At 41.4% G+C, this 22,741-nt stretch overlaps 1 protein-coding gene across 1 annotated transcript; it reads right to left on the reverse strand.

The window, feature by feature from the left end:
* Positions 1-2,500: 2,500 nt before the first annotated feature.
* On the reverse strand, positions 2,501-9,683 carry LOC134164281 (serine protease inhibitor 2.1-like). The gene is given in 8 exon segments (XM_062619861.1): positions 2,501-3,397; positions 4,180-4,327; positions 4,960-5,006; positions 5,008-5,231; positions 6,118-6,164; positions 6,166-6,499; positions 9,177-9,206; positions 9,209-9,683. Coding segments are annotated over 8 exon segments (1,260 nt in total). The 5' UTR covers positions 9,444-9,683; the 3' UTR covers positions 2,501-3,202.
* Between the last annotated feature and the right edge of the window lie 13,058 nt (positions 9,684-22,741).

Consider the following 22,741-nt stretch of genomic DNA (forward strand, 5'->3'; position numbering starts at 1 on the left):
GTAAAATACATGTATTTACCACAGATAGGATGAATACTCAGTCGCTAAATGAAAAATTTTGCTGATGTCTATTATAATCCTTCCTTTCCTTCTCTACCATTGATACAACTAGATAGCATGAAGAATAATGTTCCCTATCACACATTGAGACAGGCAGAATCAACAAGAACAAATGATGCAAGGCAGACCGACACAATTAAGTTTTTTTGGAATTAAAACAAAATACCTGTCTTCTCACAAAATCTTTGCAGGGTTGTCCAGTTTCTAAAGAATATTATTAGGACTATGCTGGGGGTAGCATCAGCTAGCTATGTTCGGTCTGCAGGCTCTATGGATCTCTATACTGTAAACTGTAGGTATTTTTCTGCTTTTCACATATGTATGGCACAAGGCTAATTTACTTCCTGTCCCTCCCACATCCTCCCTTTCTACAGAGATTTGGGACGATCCATCTTCCCTCTCCAGGTCCCTGCCATGGCTTAGGCAAATCTATTGGTGTGGGGTGTGAAGTTGCTTAACTGGAGGACAACTGTGGTGATGATACCCCACATCTTGGTAGATACCTCCAAAACCCATCCAGCATTCAGAGATGGCCTGTTTGATACTTTTATCAGAATCAGTCACTCCTCACACTCCTTTGTGAAACTCCCAGTGTATCTCTCCTCCTGCAGTTCCTTGACTCCACTCTCAAAAGCGAAGGCCTAGGAGGTAGATGGGGCAGGAAGTTGCTCCATGTGTTATTTCCCAAAGCATCTACTCTGTCCTAGCAACTGTAAGATTTTTCTTAACCTCTTTCCCTTTAGCAACATGCTGAGAACCTGTTTTTCTGTCACCACACTCTGATAAAAATCTCACCATGCTACCTTCTAATCAGTACTGCACAGATTTATCAGGGTGAGATCTCGATGGAGCCGTTCCCAGCTTTTGTTGAGTTTGTACAACCACTATAGAGCAGGCTGCCTCACACCATAGCAAGTTATCATTGATCTCAACTCTGTAAAAGCTGCTGCTTTGCGCAAAGGTGTGGTATCTCCCAGTCCACTGAGTGATGGTATCTTGCCTCTGCAGAAGCAATAGCTTAGGGCTTCCACTGAGTTCTTGCTGCTTGGAGCAAAAGAAACCCATACAAAGCAGTAGTCTCTGAGTCCCCTTGAGTCAGAAGCATACCCCCTGTAAACCAAACCTATGCTGCAAGTACTGATGGGTCTCAGTAAAGCACATCTGTGCATGGTGGACCAAGTTTGAAAGGTCAGAGAGACAGAGAGATGTCAGGGATGGGGAGCTTGTTTCTTGATTTGGGGCTTGCATCACTTTTGAAGCGCTCATAGCACATTGCCAGGATCACTGTAGAAATTAGCAATGTACATTCAGGAGCATCATCTTCCCAGAGATGGGGATTAAATCCCACTTGTAAAAAAACTCATCCAGGTTCAATATGCAATGGCACAAGTCAAAGCAGTGCAGTGACAGAGCAACTGCCAAAGCAGAAGTCAGCTTCTTCTTGAGACAGAAGTTACACAATGAAGTTCAGCAAGGGCTGAGCAGTATGCCCCAGTGCTCCAGTGCAGTAAGAGTGGGTGTTCTGGAGACCTACATCAGCAAGAGAGTGTTCGTGTATTTCTTGAAAGAAAGGTTTTACCCAAGTAGGCACAAAAGAAGGGCATGCAAAGAATCACCATCTCCGTATGAGGAAAGTTACACTGATATAACTACCTTTGAAACATATTTTAAAGGCACCCTACTATGTTAATAAGAGTGAATTAAAGTTTTTGTTGATTTTAAAATATATATAGAATTACAGTAAAAGACTGGAGTCAGTCCTTAAGTGGTGGATTTAGAATCATAGAATCATAGAATAGTTAGGGTTGGAAAGGACCTTAAGATCATCTAGTTCCAACCCCCTGCCATGGGCAGGGACACCTCACACTAAACCATCTCACCCAAGGCCTTGTCCAACCTGGTCTTGAACACAGCCAGGGATGGAGCATTCACAGCTTCCCTGGGCAACCCATTCCCGTGCCTCACCACCTTATCAGTAATTTCTTCCTTATATCCAATCTAAACTGCCCCTGTTTAAGTTTGAACCTGTTGCCCCTTGTCCTGTCACTACAGTCCCTAATGAAGAGTCCCTCCCTAGCATCCCTATAGGCCCCCTTCAGATACTGGAAAGCTGCTATGAGGTCTCCACACAGCTTTCTCTTCTCCAGGCTGAACAGCCCCAACTTTCTCAGCCTATCTTCATACGGGAGGTGCTCCAGTCCCCTGATCATCCTCATGGCCCTCCTCTGGACTTGTTCCAACAATTCCATGTCCTTTTTATGTTGAGGACACCAGAACTGTACACAGTACTCCAGGTGAGGTCTCATGAGAGCAGAGTAGAGGGGCATGATCACCTCCTTCTACCTGCTGGTCACGCTCTTTTTGAGGCAGCCCAGGATACGGGTGGCTTTCTGGGCTGCGAGTGCACAATGCTTATTTTATTCATCAAGCATGGCAATAATTCATGGGTGACATGATCTCACAATTTTTTGACAGTTTATGCTTAACGTCACTGTCTCTCACAGTCTTTTGCTGACCCTGTGAACATCAAAAAGACTCTTACAGTGACTGCTACAGCAGAACAAGTCTATTGTCTCAGGAACTTTCTCTTTTTTGTCAATATTTTTCAAGATGTCCTAGACAAAGGATTGGAACATGCGAGAAAGAACAGGTTGGTTAAGGATAAACAATAACAGCCTAGGCAGCAAAAAGGCATGAAAGGAATAAAGTACTCTGAAGGGACCAGCTCAGATGAGTACTGGTCATCAGCAAGTCATGGAAAAGACATACTAGAATTGCAAGGGACTTATTACTGGTTGGGATAAAGCTCTTGGTGAACAACCCATAATTGAAAGCAATTTGGACAAAACTGCTTGTAAAAATAACAGACTTTACAAAATAAAGTGTCTTCCAATGAAAATATAGAAAATATATTCAATTAGGGAAAATGTTACATTTAAAAACTGCCAGTTGTTGGTTTTTTTTGTCACATTCTTTTTCCTTATTCATTTATAAGGAAAATATAAGGGATAAGGGAATTCCTCATTTACTTCTGAATATCCCTTAGTCAGAGAGTAGTTAGTAGCCCTAACTAGCCTGCTTGTGCAAACCCTGCAGCCATTATAACTCATGCCAAATAGCAGTATGACAAATAATTCAGCAATCACTTCTTAGTAGGATCAACAATTTTCCCCAGGAAAAGTGTGGTATGGGTTTCTTTGTCAGAAATCAAGGTAAAGCAGGGCCTGTTGAATTTGATGGTAACAGAAGGATGGAGAACTCTGGTAAGGATTACAGCTGTTGCTCCTGCAGCCTCAGTTCCAGCCTCATCAACTTCCAGTAGGGCCTTGTGAACTGCCTGCAAGAAAAAGAAGCAAACGTTGTGGTGTATTTATGGGACATCAAGCAGGAGGTGAAGATAAACTCTCTTCTTATGGATTATTTAGGAGAAAAGTGCTAAAATCTAGTGGACCAAACTTTCTTGTATAGTTTGGATATAGGCAGTCTCTAGCAGCCCGCAACAGGAGTGTTTTCCATGTCAGGACTTAATGGGGAGGAACAAAACCAAAACCAGACACACTGTAAATGCAGCCTCACCAGTGCTGAATAGAGGGGAATAATAACAGCCCATTTCTCTGTTATTCCAATGAGATTAATGGAAGACTGCTATTTAAATGCCGATGCAGACGCAATATTTGTCATCTTTGCCACATTAACTTAATCGTAACTTAAAGTGACATGGTGAAAATCTGCTACTGCAAACTGGAAGTTTCCTGGGAACTCTGAGAATATTAAAAAAATGGGTATTAATCAATACAAATATCATGATATACTAGTCATATATAACTTACTTGACACAATCTCATGTAAACAACCGTATTCCAGTGCCAAGAAAAAGTTTAAAATCTTGCCCAGCTTTTCCATGTACTCAATATCCAGCCTTTTAATAACAATATTAAATAATATAAAGGTGGGAAAGCAGGCCCTCTCTGCATAAAGGCACAATTACTAAGCAAGCCCCAATATGCCCTTGTGAATTTTATTTATACCTTCAGTAGGACAGGGAGGCAAAGCAAGTCTTTAAAAAACCCAGATCCAGAGCAACCAACCATGGCCCCATCACCAGCTCTGTTGACTTACTTCTGAAACCTGGAGATTATGGCTGCTACTAATTCCAGACAGATCAGCATTACCAGAGAACACTTCAGTAATGCCCATTTCCTCGAACAGCTTTTTAAGATCATAAGACCCCCTAATAGAAATCTTTGGTAACTGCAGATCTAATCTCCTGTTGAACAAAGAAAACAAAACAGCAGTGAAGCATTGCAGCATTGTATTTCAGGTACCAGACTTGATAGTATGTAATACAGTGACACTTGAAAGCATTCTTTTGCTTGCTAATTTGTTTGATGACAGCATTTGTACTCCCTGAGCAATTCTGGCATCCAGAGAGATGTGCCTTCTTTTTGTACCTACATTCTGTTCTCAGTTTTGGAAAGAGAAACTAATTTCATTTTTTCATTCCAGTGCCATATACACAACTAGCAGAGTGTTGTGGCTAGAGGGCTCTAGAGAGTAAGCAGACCAACTGTGGAAAGGCTAAATGAAGGGAAAAGAATGATAAAGACCCAGTGAAGCAAATTAATTATGTTATCACCATGAAAGAAGATATATGGCAGCCAAAAGGTAGCCAAGGAAGTCTTGAGGTAGCTGTTACAATGCTATGTCCCTTCTGTCAGGTCAGAAAGCTTGCAGTTTCTTACCAATTATGCTGTGCTCTGACTTGTCTTGGGAATCAGTTAAAGCCCTGCTTTATGAAATGAGGACATTACATCCAGGAGGAAGCAATCTCTGATTAATGCTTTCTCTTAAAAATAATGATGTGTCCTCAAATATAGTAACCCATCTACCTAGAGTTACCTGGTCACGAGTTTGTTATCCCATTTGCGAACAGTTTCCTTGGACAGAAGCATCTTCCACTTGCTTCATCTTTCCATCATCAGGAAGAATAAACAATGCTCGTTCAGTGCCCTGGTAAAGCAGCTCTTCCACCTTACAAGAGAGATTCTTGTCATAGTAACTGTGATAGTTACTGTCAAGCTGCATCATGTTGACTCTAAGAGATGCATTTGTGCTCACAAAAATATCATCCTCATGTGTACGCAAAGGATCAAAATACTTTGTCCAGTCAGCTAATGGAGGAAAAGAGAAGATGTTGGATTCAAACACATGAAGCTCATAAAAAATGGCTGATATAAATCAGACCAACTTAAATGTAGAATGCTGGGGGGCTGGTCATGGGAAAACAGGGCTGCTAAATCACTTCAATCTCCTGCATAAAAAAAAAAAAAAATAAAGCATTTTAGCTGTGCAGTATGTTCAGCGTATTTAATGTGAGGATATCCTGTCTTGCTGAAAAAATACCAAAGGTTGATGAGGACCAATTGAGAGAGTCCTGCTTCTACTGTAGCCATATGTTTCCATCACTTGTGTCTTTTATGTTATTCAAATTCAACCACTTAAACATCCAGCCACAGGATCTTGTTATGCCTTTCCTGTCAGGCTGTACCCTGTGCAAGCTGACTGCACTCAACCTGGTGAGGAATTAACCAGCAGAATAAAGGATCCTAACACCCAAGCAGGGCTGTGTCCCAAGTTTCCATGCAGTTTACCTAGTAAATCCACCATAATACTGGGGACCCTGTAAGTGCAAGAATATCAGTCCACTAAGTTTGACTGGCACATACAGTCATCACAGAGATATTTGAAACATGCCTAGTCATTATGTCCTCAGACCAGCAAGACTACATGCAGTGGATCACTGTCTTTGAGGCAGTCTTTTAGAGAGGACTTCTTTGTCCACAGCTTTCAGGCAAACTGAGCCAAAATCGAGCAACCAATATTATTTATCAACAATCAGATACTCTGCTTTTGGCTAGATCAGTCCTTCACTTTGAAGGTCCTGCAAAGTTTAACTCTTTCCTAAATATTCACTCTCCTAATAAATCGTCATGAGCTCCCTATGATTTTTGTTTTGCATCAGAATCATCTATTGGAATATTATGTTAAATATTTTACCTTTAAAATAAATGTATTTTACAAGAACCAATACAGTACTTGGATCGATGACCAATTAAACTAGGAATTCTCCCCCTGGTCTTCTTCTCTACATATTTGTTGATGTGTTTCTTAGCTTCCTCTGGTTTATGGAAATTGCTAGAAAAAAAATCTGCCTCATAAAACTGTTTGGTATTTTGTAAAAATGTCTCCTGTGGTTCATACCCAGTAGCTGTAAAAAGGGCATTCCCTATATTTAATGTAATGTTAGCATCAGTACAGTTCAGTACTGCTAAAACTCTATAAAAACTTTCATGTATATAATGTATGCGAGTCTCAGTCAGATCATCAAAGCCCAGGCCTTCAAAAATCTGGGACAGGGTGGTTGACTTAGCACCATGTCCTGGGTTCAGCAGTAGCAGTCATTTTTCTCCTCCTTGGTAGCTGGTGCAGTGCAGTGTTTTGACTTTCAGCTTGGGAACAGAGCTGATAGTGATGTTTAGGTTTGGCCAAGGACTTTGTGAGCCTCATGCTCTGCCAGGGAGGAGGGGAAGCCAGGAGGAAGTAGAGACAGGACACCTGACCCAAACTGACCAAAGGGTATTCCATACCACAGCACGTCATGCCCAGGATGCAACTGGGAGTTAGCCGGAAGGGCCGGGAGACTGCAGGGTTGGAGGAGGTATCGGTCGGAGCTTGGTCGGGCTGGGGGGGGGCGAGTTATCGGTCGGCTGGTGGTGAGATGATGTATTCTCTTCCCTTGTTATTTCCTTTATCATTGTTATCATTGGTGGTAGCAGTAGTGATTTGTGATATACCTTAGTTACTAAACTGTTCTTATCTCAACCCGTGGGAGTTGCATTCTTTTCGATTCTCCTCTCTGTCCCTCCGGGAGCAGGGGGAGGGCAAGAAAGGGGGGGAAGTGAGCGAACGAAATTACCTGACTGGGTTTAAACCATGACAGTTCTTTTTGGCGCCCAACGTGGGGCACGAAGGGTTGAGATAACGACAGATTTGACTGGATTAATAGTCACTCGTCACAATGCTGATTTATTGGCTCTCAGAGTTGTTCTTGTTGATCTCACAGCTTCAGACCGTTGTAACTTACGTAGAGCCGGTATTTGCTGTGTTAGTGTTTATCAAGTGTGGGGCCTGGGCTAAGGTTCTTGTCTCACTGTGCTTTATGGCAATGGCTTGTAATACGGGCGGGCTCCAGCAGCAGGGCGGGACGGACGTGGCCGTGGACTTGTACCTGGCCGTCCGGCTGCTCTTCACCGTCCTGGCCCTCACCCTACTCTCCATCTTCGTGAGGCTGCGGGGAGCCGAGGGGGAGCGGCCCCGGGAGCCGGCGGCAGCCGAACCGGCCCGGGAGAGCGGCCCCGGGGAGCAAGCGGCGGCGGGAGCGGGGCCGGAGGCCGCGAGGGGACGGCTGCCGGTGGAGGAGGTCGGGGAGATCGAGGAGAGGAAGGAGGCGGCTGCCGAGCAGCGGGAGAAGGCGGCGGAGGAGCCGAGCCCCGCGGAAGAGCCGAGCCCCGCGGAAGAGCCGAGCCCCGCGGAGGAGCCCAGCCCCGCGACGGCCGAGAGCATTTCCCGGAAGCCGCCCGCCGAGCCCCAGGAGGATGCAGGAGACCACGCAGCATTTCCCAGCAAGGCAGAGGAGGAAGAGCTGGACTCGGGAAAAGAGAAGCTGGCGGTGGGAGAGCCGGCAAGCACAGCAGCTACACCAGCCCCAGTGACAAGTACAGCGGCTACACCAGCCCCAGTGGCAAGCACAGCAGCTACACCAGCCCCAGTGGCAAGTACAGCAGCTACACCAGCCCCAGTGACAAGTACAGCAGCATCGTTTGAGAGTTCTGAAGGTTTTGAATGGCCTTTGGGTATCCTTGGGACCTGCCTGCTGATTGTGATGGGGATCAGCATGTTGGCACACACACAGACTGTGTTCTACCCACAACCATTTTGTCTGATCTCAAAAGTTAAGCAGAGTCAGGTTTGGGTCTTGTCTGGGGTTAGACAAGGTTATAGGAGGACCAAGAGGATTTTCCCAAAGCTGGACAGTCATGAGTGGCAGGGTGTGTGTGACAGTATGGGCAAGTATCTAGTCCACTGGGCCCCTCCAGTGCTTTGGAAGCGTCGGAGATGGAAGGCAGCTGTATGGAGTCCCCAGCAACAAGCTGCAGAAACTGCTTAAGGGGACAGTGAATTATTTTGAGCCTGGTGGGCCCATGGCACTTCAGGCCATCAGAGCAGAGATGCAACATAGAGATGGACTCATGATCAAGGGGTGGACTTAACAATGGACACTATTGCCCTAGTTATTCACGAGTGTGAACACTGCACACAGTCTCTCCTGCTCTGGAAGACTGTTAGAAGAGATGGAGACTGACATCATGGACCAGATGGACTCAGCAGCTTTATAGGGACTGGTCCATGCACTAAGATAAGAGTGATGGTATATTGAAAATGTGGGATCTGAGTATGACGTGAATGGTATGGAATAAGGGGTGGATAATGTCCTGGGTTCAGCAGTAGCAGTCATTTTTCTCCTCCTTGGTAGCTGGTGCAGTGCAGTGTTTTGACTTTCAGCTTGGGAACAGAGCTGATAGTGATGTTTAGGTTTGGCCAAGGACTTTGTGAGCCTCATGCTCTGCCAGGGAGGAGGGGAAGCCAGGAGGAAGCAGAGACAGGACACCTGACCCAAACTGACCAAAGGGTATTCCATACCACAGCACGTCATGCCCAGGATGCAACTGGGAGTTAGCCGGAAGGGCCGGGAGACTGCAGGGTTGGAGGAGGTATCGGTCGGAGCTTGGTCGGGCTGGGGGGGGGCGAGTTATCGGTCGGTTGGTGGTGAGATGATGTATTCTCTTCCCTTGTTATTTCCTTTATCATTGTTATCATTGGTGGTAGCAGTAGTGATTTGTGTTATACCTTAGTTACTAAACTGTTCTTATCTCAACCCGTGGGAGTTGCATTCTTTTCGATTCTCCTCTCTGTCCCTCCGGGAGCAGGGGGAGGGCAAGAAAGGGGGGGGAAGTGAGCGAACGAAATTACCTGACTGGGTTTAAACCACGACACACCAATAGCCAGCATGGTAAAAGCAGTGGAGTGCTCATGGGAGAAAAGAAAATATTTTTATCAGCTTCTTTTGATATAGCCTGATTGTAAATTCTAAACACAAAATCTGCATAGTTAGAGCTTTTCTTGTCACAGTTATGTATTAATAAATCTTCTGTTCCACCATTCAGATTAGTGTTATTGACGTTATGGCAAATGTCTTCATGGCGGCAATGGGTTACAGCACAAAGAAGAGCAAGGAGTAAACACAGGCACTGGAGATACTTCATCTTTTTTTCAAATTATTGTGTCACAAAATAAACAGTCATTAGATGAGCAGATGGTAATGATGAGTTTGTTAGTAAGAAATAATGAATAGTTTGCTAGCATAAATAATATATAGTGCAACTGTAAAGATACAATGCATATGGAATATTTAAAGTTTCCATGGACACAACATCAAATGTCATTGATAAATTTAGCCAAATTATGCATTAAAATGTCAGACATAATAAAATCGTAATATTCCATTCTAACTGCCCTGAAAAGGCAAATCTTTTCTCCATTGGCAATGGAGTTATAGAGCCAAAGTCCATCCTGTGGACAGGATGACAATGACAATGACAGGAAGACAATGACATTATCTTCTTGGATTATTGCCTTCTACAAGGTACATTGGATTATTGCCTTCTACAAGGTACATCAAAACAAACAAGTTACCATGAGGTAAGACAGGTGTAGGTTTCAAAGACATCAAATACTCCACATCACCTGCCCAAATACAGTTTGGTAAATATGAGTAAATGCGAGGATCACATTTCTCACTGAAAGTGGGATAAATTCCCTCACTTTCATCAGGCCAGCAGCACATGGACAGATGGCTGTCATGGACTACCCAGGGCTTGTTAAATTCACACCCCTGTTTACTTCCTGGTTACTTACTCACATGGCCAGCCATTGGCCACTGCTTATAAATGATAGATGAAAGGCATCTACATAAACTTCATGAAAAAATGCAAGGCGGAAGTCTGGAGCACCCTGTGCCATGGCAGCACAGCACTCAGAAGTGAGTGTAAAGACACGTGGGAAGCACCAGTTTGTACCAGATAATGAAGTGCCTGTATGGACCCTCCTTTTGGGGAGCCGCAACAAGTGTTTGTAACTTGTTAAGAGGTGGTTTTCCCCTCACCATGGATTAACCTGTGTGGGATGTGTGGCTTCCTCTAGGGATTTAGGAAGTACCTGGACTCAAGAGGAAAAAAGGAGCGCAGATCACATTTGGAAATCAACGGACACTCAGATTAATCCCATTCGAGATGACAAGTTTCTCCATTGTTAGTTCTCCTAATGATAACATGATGTAGTTCACATAAGCCACCTGCCCTCCACAGGAGCAGGAACAAGTCTCTGGTTTACTGAATTCAGTTCCCTGGTATTCTGGGGAGGCTTTTCACACAAATCCTCTTCAGAAATGTAGCAAGCTATCCATGCTGTCTAACCCTAAGCTTTTTGCCCTTGCAGCTTCTGCATGAAAACATTTCTAGAACTTTTCTACCGTAATGGTTGCTGGTTTTCTGGTTTCCAGCCCATACAGCTAGGCATGCATTTTCCCATGTCCTGCCAAGGGGAAGTTCTCTTGGTCCCATATTCCTTTCTGGATGTGAAAGATGACAGTATCCACTATCTAAACAAGATTTAGAGTTTCTGAGGGCAGCCCAAGTTCCAGGATTCTTAGTGATTAACCAGTTGCTTAATTTTTCTATTGATATGGTGGTCTTGTTTTTGTAGCAAACATATGCATTAGTTGTGTGTTCTAATATTTGTTAGGATCTGAGTGCGTTGAGTATGGTAATGTTAAATTTTCGTTTCCTTAAACCAAAAGACATAGTATGGCACTAGATGAGGATTTAACTCTATTTACATCTCTCTAGGACAGAACTCTCCCTGTTCCTTCCAGTTAAGCCCGCCAAACCCTTACGTACTGTGAACAAATGAAGTGACGGTGTAGTACAGGGAGTGTTTCAAAAGTACTTCCCATTTAACATTTCATAGACTGTTTTTTTCTAGGTATCTGAGATGTTGCACACTTTAATGAAAAAGAGGATAGTTTTTATCTGTCCATGACTACTTCTTGTGTCTAAACAAAGCTAAACCTGAATTTCAAAGAATTTCTGAAGCAGAGTATGTTTTTTTTCTGCAACAAGCTCATATTAGGCATGGCTCTGTTTTTAACTTGTACAGTAACAAATCAGTTAAAAATTTCTCTTAGTATCACAGTGCTCTACAGAAATAGTGAAGAAGCACTTCTACCGGAAGCTGGAAAACACTGAATAGTGTCATTGAGTTTTCCCTACATATTTTTCCCATTCTTTAAAGAAATGTTAATCACATTAATTTCAACATTTTAAAACTAGACAATTTCAGCCACAAATTTTTTTTTTTTTTGTTACCATTTCAAAGTGGAAGAAACTGGAAAGACTTTATTAAATCTGGGCTATATTTTTAATATGAAAATTGGAAATTCAGAAAATAAATCCCTACCAAATGACAGATTAGTTTTTCTATGGGATTAAAGGGGGCAATTAAATTTAAATTGTGGCCTTCCACCTACCCCCTACACTTAACCCCAGCCCTAATTAGACAACCTGGCCTTAGCAATTCAGTAGCTTTATACATTAAGTCATCAGAAGGGTTTATAAATTGGCCCAAGTTGTTCAGTCACTAGTAGGATTATGCTAATTTTGAGTGACTGTGAAGGCTGTTTCCAGCCTAAAAGATGATTTCATCAGTATTCTGCTTTAACAACTACTTAATAAGTCCCCGTGACTTCAAAGGTTATTTTATTCTAATTTCAGGCTAAGCATATTCCCCCAGAATAGCAGGTCCCACTGGTCCCTTGCATGCTTGCTTGATTAATGTTTCATTGCATACAAACAGCCACAAGCGTACAAATGAAATTAACCTAACATGAAGATTTCGCTGACCGCAGAAAGCATCATTTACAAGTTTCAAAGAAAAATCCATATGTAGTGCTTACAAAATCAGAAGCCCTGCTGCTGACCTTCAGCTGACCATGCTCTTCTCCAAACTGTTACTTATACTGCTACATCATCTTCTTCTTAATTTACACTGTTAAACATTAAATGTCCTGATAAAAATTAGAACCAACAAAAAAAAAAAGAAAGGAGGAAACAGAACAAATATTGATGAAATAGGATTTCTGAGGATCATCTCTGCAATTCAGCCAATGTAGCTGACAATTTTCAGTCATTTGAATAGTAGCTGTGACTTTCTGTTTCCAATGACCACGTAGAGGAGCTCAATGCAAAACATTGTGTAATTAGGACCTTACTCTAAAAGAGGAGGTTGTGCCTGGAACTATTGGAAACAGATGTTAACTCTTGGTGTCAGAAGTCAGACTTTCTGTGCTATGTTGAAACACACATGGAGCTGACAACCACACATCAGAGCAGCTAAGCATTCTGCCAGTCTGACCAGAGCCTGATCCTCAGCTTGAATATGGCCTCTGAACTAATTTGTCTGAACCTTCTCAATCTGACCGTAATTTCATGCCATTGAAAGGATATGTAATAGACATGTTTCCCTGATGGGTTTCCTACTCTGACTGATGTGGTCCCTTCATATGTCTCAGTTCTATGTTCATCTGAGTTACTGCTTTGGGCAGTTGGTAGGAATACAAGTAGCAAACTGTTTTCTCTACCTCCACATATGCACATACCACCTGTGTACATGCACTTCTTCTCCTTGTCTGTCTCACATGTATTTAAACTGTTGGAATGAAAAAATTAGTACCCATTTCTATTAACTTCTTCCAATAGAAATAAAATGCTGGTGGATCAAGCTGACTGAATTTTTCCAGGTAACAGCAAAAACCATGACTAAGAGATGACATGAAATACATTTCCTCATATGTGACGACTCTTCTTCCTTTGTACTTGTTTACTCACATGTGTAATTTTGTCATTACAAACAGATAAACATGGAGACAGAACATAGATAAACCTTGTCTTGACACTGCCCTTCTTTGTTTTCCTCAGTTCTTTCCCCTTTCCTTTTTACTTGTTCCTTCTAATTCTGGCTATGAAAGGTCACAAACACAGAGATTATTTTACTCATTGAAGTTGAGGTGAATGACATTCACCTAATGGTGGTCAAGGACAAATTGTGTTACAAAATGGTTATAAGCCTCTTGTTTTTTTTTCCACTTGTGAGGCCTTTTAATTACTGTTTTGTTTTTAATAATGTTAAGCTACACTTTAACAAGGCATTTCCCTAGCATTTCATTATAGAAGCAGCAATAAGGTGCTACGCCAGCTTTTAAACTAAAACAGTGAACAGATGCATGCGTGCCATGCGTACCACACATTACCTCTTACAGTCCCACCTCTCTACTGACCACAATTTAAACTCTAAAACTATGTTAGCAAACCACATTAACTAGATTCATACTGATCATTCATCTACTGAACTAGATCTTGCTTCTCTACTACTTATTTTTAATAGAAGTCCAGAATACTGAAATAACAAAACAGGGTCTATGTTACCCAAATCTTTCTTACTGCTGTGTGCTTCATGTAGGTCAGTGTCTATACCACATCCCAAGTCACATTTTTACTTTTTTAGAATAGACCTGTATAATATTTCACACATTTACCAACACCTTGCAAACAGCTTCCTGCTAGTTTGTTTTGTTTTAAATAAATTATTCCAAAGCATGTTTAATCTTAATTAACCAGTGGCTGATATATGCAATGACAGCAGAGCAATTCAACTTGTCCAGTGCTTTTTTTTTTGTGCTTCCACACCTTAGGTAAGGAATTCTAGTTTTCATGTCAATTTAGCAACAATAATAGCTGTTCTGGGATTAGGGCTCACAGACATACAGGTTGCTACAAATAAAAAAGCCTTCATCCCTATAGATCTATTATATCACAAGTAACACAAATATTTGTAAGTATAAAGGACATAGACCACAAATATATTGAAATAGCAACAATATGAAGGAAACAAGAGTGTGGAATTAAGAAGGAAATGGACACTGTCTTCCCCTCCTTTCATCCCTGATACTTACATAGTGACGAGAACATTCATATGGAGGGGAAAGTTTTACTTGCAGAACTCATTTTAGTTTGAATTAGTATGAAATAAGTAGGGAGCAAGAACTGAAATAAATTAAAAAAAGATATAACAGGTGTATTACATGTAAGGAGTACCAATAACAGTTAAACCTACTGCTGCTTCAGAAAAAGTGCAGATTGGCAGGTATGACACAGGACCGACAGCAGACTTGAGCCCTCCTGAAAAAGGGGCAGGATAATAGACAGGTAGTTCTAACACTAAAACCTTTATTTAGCACGCAGAATGTTTCAAAAGAAAGTGTGTTTTCTACAGTTTCTTCATGTAACATCTTACCAGGGAGTTTCTTTTCAGACTTGAGTGTTTCTGTAATACTAATATTAGTAACAAAATAGCTTTTGGAGATTTTCATATCAGTGATTTCCAATACAGGTCTTGTGAAAGACTAGTGTGCCTTCCATTTCCTTTTCCTTCTAACCACACAAATAGTTGACAAAATAACCATGTTGCAATCTTTTTGACTACAAAGATCTCCGATAATATTTTCCATTGCCCAAATACTGTTAAGGATTCTGGAATGACCAGGATCTGTGACTGCCTGAAGAGAGAACCGCAAAATTTAGGATAGATTGGTAACTTTGTTGAGTATCTCAGCTTTGACTTTGGAAACATCACTAACACTGTCTGACAGGCTTCAGGTTTTTTGTCTGTAAGACACATCTAACTTCCTCATTGAGATAAGGTGATGTGAAAACAAAAAGTTACTTTCAATGACCTTGAGCATCATTTCAGTCCTTTATTGAGTTTAATGAAGACAAGATTATTTTTTATTTATTTGATACCATAGCAACTCCCTCAGTAATAGTGATACACAATTTGAAAATCTGTGGTCTGCAGGATGCAGCTTTATACCACTTCAGAATGAAATTGGAAATGTTCCTCAGTTGCAAGCTTCCATGAAAAGTCCTCTGGACTTTGCAGAAAGTGTCTTCTTTCCTGGTGTGCTTAGCTCCTGTATCCAAGAGGTGTTAGCTGCGTAGGTACATTACCGCATGGGGAGAGGTGATTAAGCACACATATATTCCGAGTATTAATAATCTGCATGCTCCACATGACAATGCCCAAGCCAACCCTTTTACCAGAATATTTTGTTTTCATGACTAGAAAATGCAAACATCTGTTGCCAGTACTTATAACACAAGAATCTTGAACAGGAAAATAGAGAAGGATAAGATAATTGTGGTCACTAAAAAATTCTTCTTCACCCACCAGTTTCACCAGCAGTGATCATTTCACCTGACCATCTACTGCCAGTCCAGTGTTGTGATTTTGATATCACACTATTTACCAAAACTAAGGCATCTGAATCCTGCTCTGACTGCTTAAACAAAGAAAGGAAGGATGATCATCCTCAGTGGATAGCTATGAGCAGACAGGAAGCTAAGTTTATATGAAGTGAACCTGTGACTGAGCTGGGAAGGAAAACAGAAACTCCCAAGTCCCAGCCCAATGCTGTGTAACTACTGGCCCATCCTTCTTTCTTAATAATGTTCTTGCGTTAAAGAAAAAAAGAAATATATTAATCAATTAATTATGGGTTTCCTGCAGCAATATAGTACTTAAAATTGTAATAAATGTGTGTCTATACAACATGAAAATGTAGTTAATAAGAACCATCCCAATGAGTAATTCAAGACTTAAGCAACTAACATTATTTTGAAAGCCTTCATTAAAAAGTTCTTCTTCACCTTCCCATTTGGTCCACTGACCCTGCTATCTGGGACCATCTCATGTGAATTACTTCCTTTACCTCCTCTGTACTGAGCGATACCAAATCAAGTGCCTGCCTTTAATCACACATCTGATCCAGTAAGGCTGATCAAAGTCGATTGAAGTAAACAGTAGTGACATTATTGTGTGACTCAGCAGCTCAGCTGCCCAAGCACACAATATAGATTTTGGCTAATGCTCAAAGAAAGGACCCAGAAAGTGGTCTTGCAAGCCACAAAGGCAATTTACCTTACTACTCCTTGCCAGACTCTCTACTTATACAGAACAGCTCTGTTGAAAATGAGGGTTCAAACACAGGATTCCACCAGGGAACAAATACAGAAGGGATGCAGGTCTCAATTTTATTTTGAATGGATGTAGTGTAGGTTAAGCTTTGCTCTCGCCGCTGCTTTTAACTATGCTGGGTGAAGACTTAGGCCAACTGCATAACTTTTAAAAGTCCTATCCTAGATCAATATGCAGACAAGTAAAAAAGCCATTTTCCTATGTAATCAGCCATTACACAAGCATCTCAAATTTGTTAGTTTTAACAGAAAACTGTTGGAATTGCTACTATGTCAGTACAGATCAAGACTTCCTTATCCCAAACTAGGAAATACTCTGTCTAGTTCCTCCTACGTAGTGATAACTGCTCTGACATCCTTTTCCTGCCTTTCTTCACATTACCCACAGTCACATGCCGACCACTCTCATCTCCTCGGTACACCATGCCTTTACCTCCTACTCCCTCCATCAGCTTGGAGAGCAATGACAAATACAGCCTGTTGAAGAATCATGGAGAAAGGCATTCCTAAAGGAGTCACAGCAAGATCCTTCATCAGAAGTCAACCTCTGGGGACCAGGGAAAACCCAGGCTGATTTTCACAGAATACCGAGGTGTCTTCTTCCATAGAGCAGCAAAGCATTATGGCACTCCTAGGGCTGGGGTCAGCCATAGAGAGCAAAAAGCTTAATCAGGTCATAGGAACTTCTAGGGGGCAATGTCCTGATCTCAGGTTCATTGATCAGCCAGTGAGAGTTTGGTGATTTTTTTTTTCTTTGATGATGCAATGTTTTTAAATGAATGCCTTTGGTAGAACTTAGGTGGGTGGAGATTAAGAAAACCAGTTTGAGCTGGTCTCCAGCCTTTGTGAATGCTCCAGCTCTCATACTAATGATGATTGAATTAATGTCTTAATAAACACGTTTGTTTTTCTAATTCGCCTCCACATTCATAATTGCTATAACTCCAAACCCAACACCCAAATATTAAAGCACAGACATTTAGCACCCCATGTTCTTTGGAACTATTGAGATCCCTCCTGAGGTAAACTGTGAAGCATAATGCTTCTCACCAGAAAGAGAATCCTGCAAGCCAGGAATGAATCTAAGAAGAATCAGCCTCCAAAGGAGGCATTTTTTTACCAGCACATTCTAACTGCATTTCCCTTCATAGTTTGCTCTAAACACAGTTCTTTCAGCTACTGCTCCATGAGCACTCAGTGTAGACCCAAAGTTATGAAGTCCATGAGTCCTTTGGGTTGGGGGTGCTAACTTCATCTTTGATGTTAGCAGGCTTATAGCCGAGCTACAACTTCAGCACTGCATTACTTACAAACTACTTCACAAATGTTCACTTCATTTTTTTTCTGCACCTGAAGAACTTTCATAGATCATGCAAATATCTAGATTCTTCCTGTAGCCCTTATTGTCCCCCTTAAAAATCCTTTCTCAGAAAAAACTTCTTGGAAATTTTCTGACAGAGAAATTTCCATGTAAGAAAGCAGATTAGAGAAATCAAAGTATTTTCAGGAATGTGTTGGCTTTGTCATTTTCAAACAGAAACCATGAAAACATTCCACATTAAATTTTATTTTATAAGATGCTATCAAATGATAAACTTTTCTACCATTTGCCAATAAAATGGAAGAAAATTTCAAAACCATTTTCCAGAAAATTGTCAAGAGTTTAAATTTTTCTCACAACTTCAGAAAACTCAGTGTCTTGAAATTTCTCTTGGGAGGTGAATATCATTTACTGGCTGTGAAGACAATACCAACATGGGACTATGGACATTACCTAAAGGCTATTGTAGAAAAAGACTAACTGGAAAGAAAGTAATTTTTTACAATAATGTTTAGATCATGCACTTATTTCTTTAATTCATGGTGGAAAAAACTTCTACATCACTTGTAGGGGACCTGGACATCGAGGAAGTAATTATTTTGCTACTCAAATTTTTATTTTAAGTTGCCTTTTTCCATAGACTAAACCCAGATTTGTCATATACTGTAAGGTGATAAATGTAGAAGAAGAATAGTTTAGAACTGGCATACTGAGAGCTAATTCACATTAAAAAAAAAAAAATAAATAAATTTTTTATGACTGTCATGGGAAAAACTGGCTAGTAATGAGATATAGCAACTGAAAAACAAAATATATTCAATAGAGAAATGAAAGAAAAAAAAACCAGAAACATTAAATAAGAGCTATGATAAATCTGATTAGAGTCTTCATGAAGGTTCACTGGTAAGTAGCTAGGCATTGTGATTGTAAGAAGCATGATCAATTACTGTAAAAAGACCAAAACTGCAAATAAACACACAAATGCAAATTCACCTACTTTAATAATTCAAAGCATGATCAAAGACCCTTGCAAACCAACCAAAAGAACATACTTCTTTTTTTTATAATGAATGCTCTTAAACTACTGAGTCATGTAGGTCGACTGATTTTTTAGATACTTCCCACTGAACCACTGAGCTGATAGATGTTAATTGAGGAAATAAAAGTGCTTTTAGCTGCCAGTCCCATATTGCTGTTTTAGACACCCTCAGGCATAGAAAAAGGAAATAAAACACTTAGGCTTTGGCTCTGAGTTGGGCCCATAGATTCACAGTAAATGCAGAGAAAACATTATCTTATAAGCTGTATAAAACTAACACTCTTAGCTTAAACTGAAGATTCATCTAGTTCAGTATCCAGAGATGCATATAGTGTACACAGTGTGGGTATACCATGGCACAGTGAAAGGAAACACTGATATTTCCTTTCTCTCTCTTCCTTTCTTCGTATCTTCCATTGCTTGGTTTCCTTTTTCACTAGCACTGAGCATGGAGATGACATATTCAGTGTCCTAACCAGCACCATTGCAAAATCTCTATTCTGAGTAGCAATGCCTAACCTAAGACCCCACAACACCATATATAAAGCTAGGGCTTCTTTCATCCTATTATTTCCTTTGTATTTGTTGGCAGTGATTTTCTTTTGCCATTTTATCAGAGTACCATGAGATCCTTACCTATAAACAAGATAGAACCACCAGAAAAATGTGTCACCTTGCAGTTCACTAAAGCCCCACCTAATCTCTTTCTGTGAATAATGCATGCATGAATTTATTGCTTATAAAGGGTTTTCTCTCCATACTCATTTAGGGGGGTTTGAGATCCTTCGTTGAGGACTCTTATCTTTTTTGTGAACTATGTGACATATATCAGTCAAACCATGACAATCTTCACACATACTAACTCTTTAGAAGAATCATTTTGTAAAGTATTCTGGCTACAGCTGTAAAAAAAAAACAAACAATAAAAAATGCTTCTATAATTTAACAATAAAAGGAGGGCTACGGAAAAACAGTGACAAAGGATGAGGAAAAGGATGAGGTACTTAATGCTTTCTTTGTCTCAGTCTTTAACATTAAAAACACTGGTACTCGAGGTACCCAGACCCCTGAGCTGGAAGATGGTGATGGGAAGCAGGATGGAGCCCCCATAATCCAAGGGAAATGGTCAGCGACCTGCTACACCACTTAGACACACACAAGCCTGTAGGGCCCAATTGGGTCCACCCAAGGGTCTAAGGGAGCTGGCAGAACTGTTCACCAGCCACTTTCCATCATTTATCAGAAGTCCTGGCTAACCAAGGAGGTACCAGTTGACTGGAGGTTATCAAATGTGATGCCCATCTACAACAACGGCCAGAAGGATCCGGGGAGCTACAGAGCTTAGTGCTGGAGAAGGTTGTGGAGCAGATCACCTTGAGTGCCATCACATGGGACGTACAGGACAAGAAGGTGATCAGGCCCAGTGAGCACGGGTTTGTGAAAGGCAAGTCCTGCTTGATTTACCTGATCTCCTCCTATGAGAAGGTGACCCACTTAGTGGATGAGGGAAAAGCTGTGTAAGTTGTCTACCTAGACTTCAGTAAAGCCTTTGACACCATTTCCCACAGCATTCTCTTGGAGAAACTGGCTGCTCATGGCTTGGAGAGATGTACTGTTCACTGGGTAAACAACTGGCTGGATGGCCAGGCACAAAGCATGGTGGTAAATGGAGTTAAATCCAATTGGTGGCTGGTCACAAAGGGTGTTCCCCTGTGCTCAGTGTTGGAGCCAGCTTTCTTTAATATCTTTATCAATGATATGGACGAGGGGGTTGAGTGCACCCTCAGTCAGTTTGCAGACAGCACCAAGTTGGGTGGGAATGTTGATCTGCTTGAGGGTAGGAAGGCTTTGCAGAAGGATCAGGACAGGCTGGATCGATGGGCCAAGGCCAACTGTATGGGGTCTAACAAGGCAATGTGCCATGTTCTGCACCTGGGTCACAACAACACCATGCAATGCTACAGACTTCAGGAAGAGTGGCTGGAAAGCTGCTTGGGGGAAAAGAACTTGGGGCTGTTGGTCAAGAACTGGATTAAGATGAGCCAGGAGTGTGCCCAGGTGGCCAAGAAAGCCAATAGCATCCTGGCTGTATCAGATACAGTGTGGCCAGCAGGAGTAAGGAAGTGATCATCTATCCCCCTGTACAATTCTTACAAGGAGTGGCTGAAGGAACCTGGTTGTTTAGCCTGGAGCAAAGGAGGCTGAAGGGGGACCTTATCACTGTCTACAACTACCTGAAATGAGAAGAGTGGCTGGAAAGCTGCTCAGCCAAAAAGGACAGGGGTGTGTTGGTCAAGAGCTGGATGAAGATGAGCCAGCTTGCTCCCAGGTGACCAAGAAAGCCAACAGCATCCAGGCCTGTGCCAGAAATAGTGCGCCCAGCAGGACCAGGAAAATGATTGTCCCCCTGTACTTGGCATTGGTGAGGCTGCACCTCAAATACTGTGTTCAGTTCTGGGCCACTCACTACAAGAGAGAAATATTGAGGTGCTGGAGAGTATCCAAAGAAAGTCAGCAAAGCTGGTGAAAGGTCTGGAGCAGAGTGGCTGAAGGAACTTGGGTTGTTTAGTCTGGAGAAGAGAAGGCTCAGGGGGGACCTTATCACTCTCTATAAGTACCTGAGAAGAGTTTGTAGCAAGGTGGGTGTTGGTTTCTTCTCCCAACTAACTAACAGGACAAGAGGAAAGGGCCTCAAGTAACACTAGGGGAGGTTTAGATTGGATTAGCGGAAAAAATTCTTCACCAAAAGGTTTATAGAGCATTGGAACAGGCTTCCCAGGGAAGTGGCTGAGTCACCATCCTGGAGGTATTTAAAAGACCTGTAGATGTGGCACTTAGAGATATGGTTTAGTGGTGGGACTTTATGATCTTTAGCGTCTTTTCCAACCTCAACGATTCTATTATTCTATGTTGGTCTTTTGGTCTTTTTCATTCTTATCCATACAACTACAAATTCTCCAGTTTCCAAAACACCAAAGCTGGGCTGACTGTTCTGCAATTCACTGCGTGCTTGTCTGCATCTTTTTTAGAATCTTACGTTACATTTGTCGCTTCTTCTTTCTCTGGTACAGAGACCTGTCTAACTGATGCATCACAGTTGAAAACTTAGTATTTTTCTTCTTGAGACAGTAAGAGCTCTCGCATACATTCAAACAGTCCTGGCAATTTGTTTTATTGTTTGTGTTGTTTTGTTGTTTGTTTTTTTTTAAAAAAGCCTTCTATAGTTACCTTTGAAGTAGATGCTCAGGCTCAACCACTGCAGAAGAATTAAACATGGACTGAGCTTTCCTGTTTTGCTAGTTTCCCCCCGAGCACTTCTTTTACATTTTGAACATCTACGGTTCTCTCAGGCTATTTGGCAAATACCTTTCTGAGGGATCTGAAGAAGAATATATTATTATGTGCTATTACGCTGTAAGGTTCTTTTTTTTCTCAGTTGTCCTTTTCCTTTCTTATTACAGTTTTAGATTTAATATTGTGGGGTTGCTCTGCATAAATATGCCGATTTCTTTTTTCCTTTTTAACTTAGTTCTTTTGGATTCACATCCAAATGCATCACTATGCATTTTTACAGGAAAGCTAACTGCAAGACCTAGTTATTTCAGAAAACTGTTTGTGACCTAGCAAGATCTGCAGTGCCTCTAGATCAATATAAATTAGGAAGATTTGTAAGAACTGGTAAAAAAGTACCCTCTGTCAAGGTTTGCTATGGATCCAATGATGTAATCAAGGCCAAATGAAACCAAATTGACCGTATCTGGTTTTCATTTTGGAAAATACTAAATTTATTCCTATTGCTGAACATGAATACTGCACAGATGAGTCTTCAGCAATTTTCATTTGGAAGTGGGTTCCTCTACAAAAATTTGACAGCCTCTAAGCACTTTTCTGGTTTTCTTCTCATAATCTATTTTAAAAGTATGATCTAGATGGTCCGTATTTTGTTTCTGGAATGACAGCAGCCACACATGCTAGGACTGGTAACATAGCTATTAGAGGGAGTGAAGAGAGAGCTTTTTAAAAGAGAGGCAGGACACACACATGAAGCTACACACT

Source organism: Pezoporus occidentalis, unplaced genomic scaffold (assembly GCF_034315485.1).
Source record: "Pezoporus occidentalis ecotype Australia unplaced genomic scaffold, CSIRO_AGI_Poc_V1 ctg215, whole genome shotgun sequence".
In the NCBI taxonomy this organism is placed as follows: Eukaryota; Metazoa; Chordata; class Aves; order Psittaciformes; family Psittacidae; genus Pezoporus; species Pezoporus occidentalis.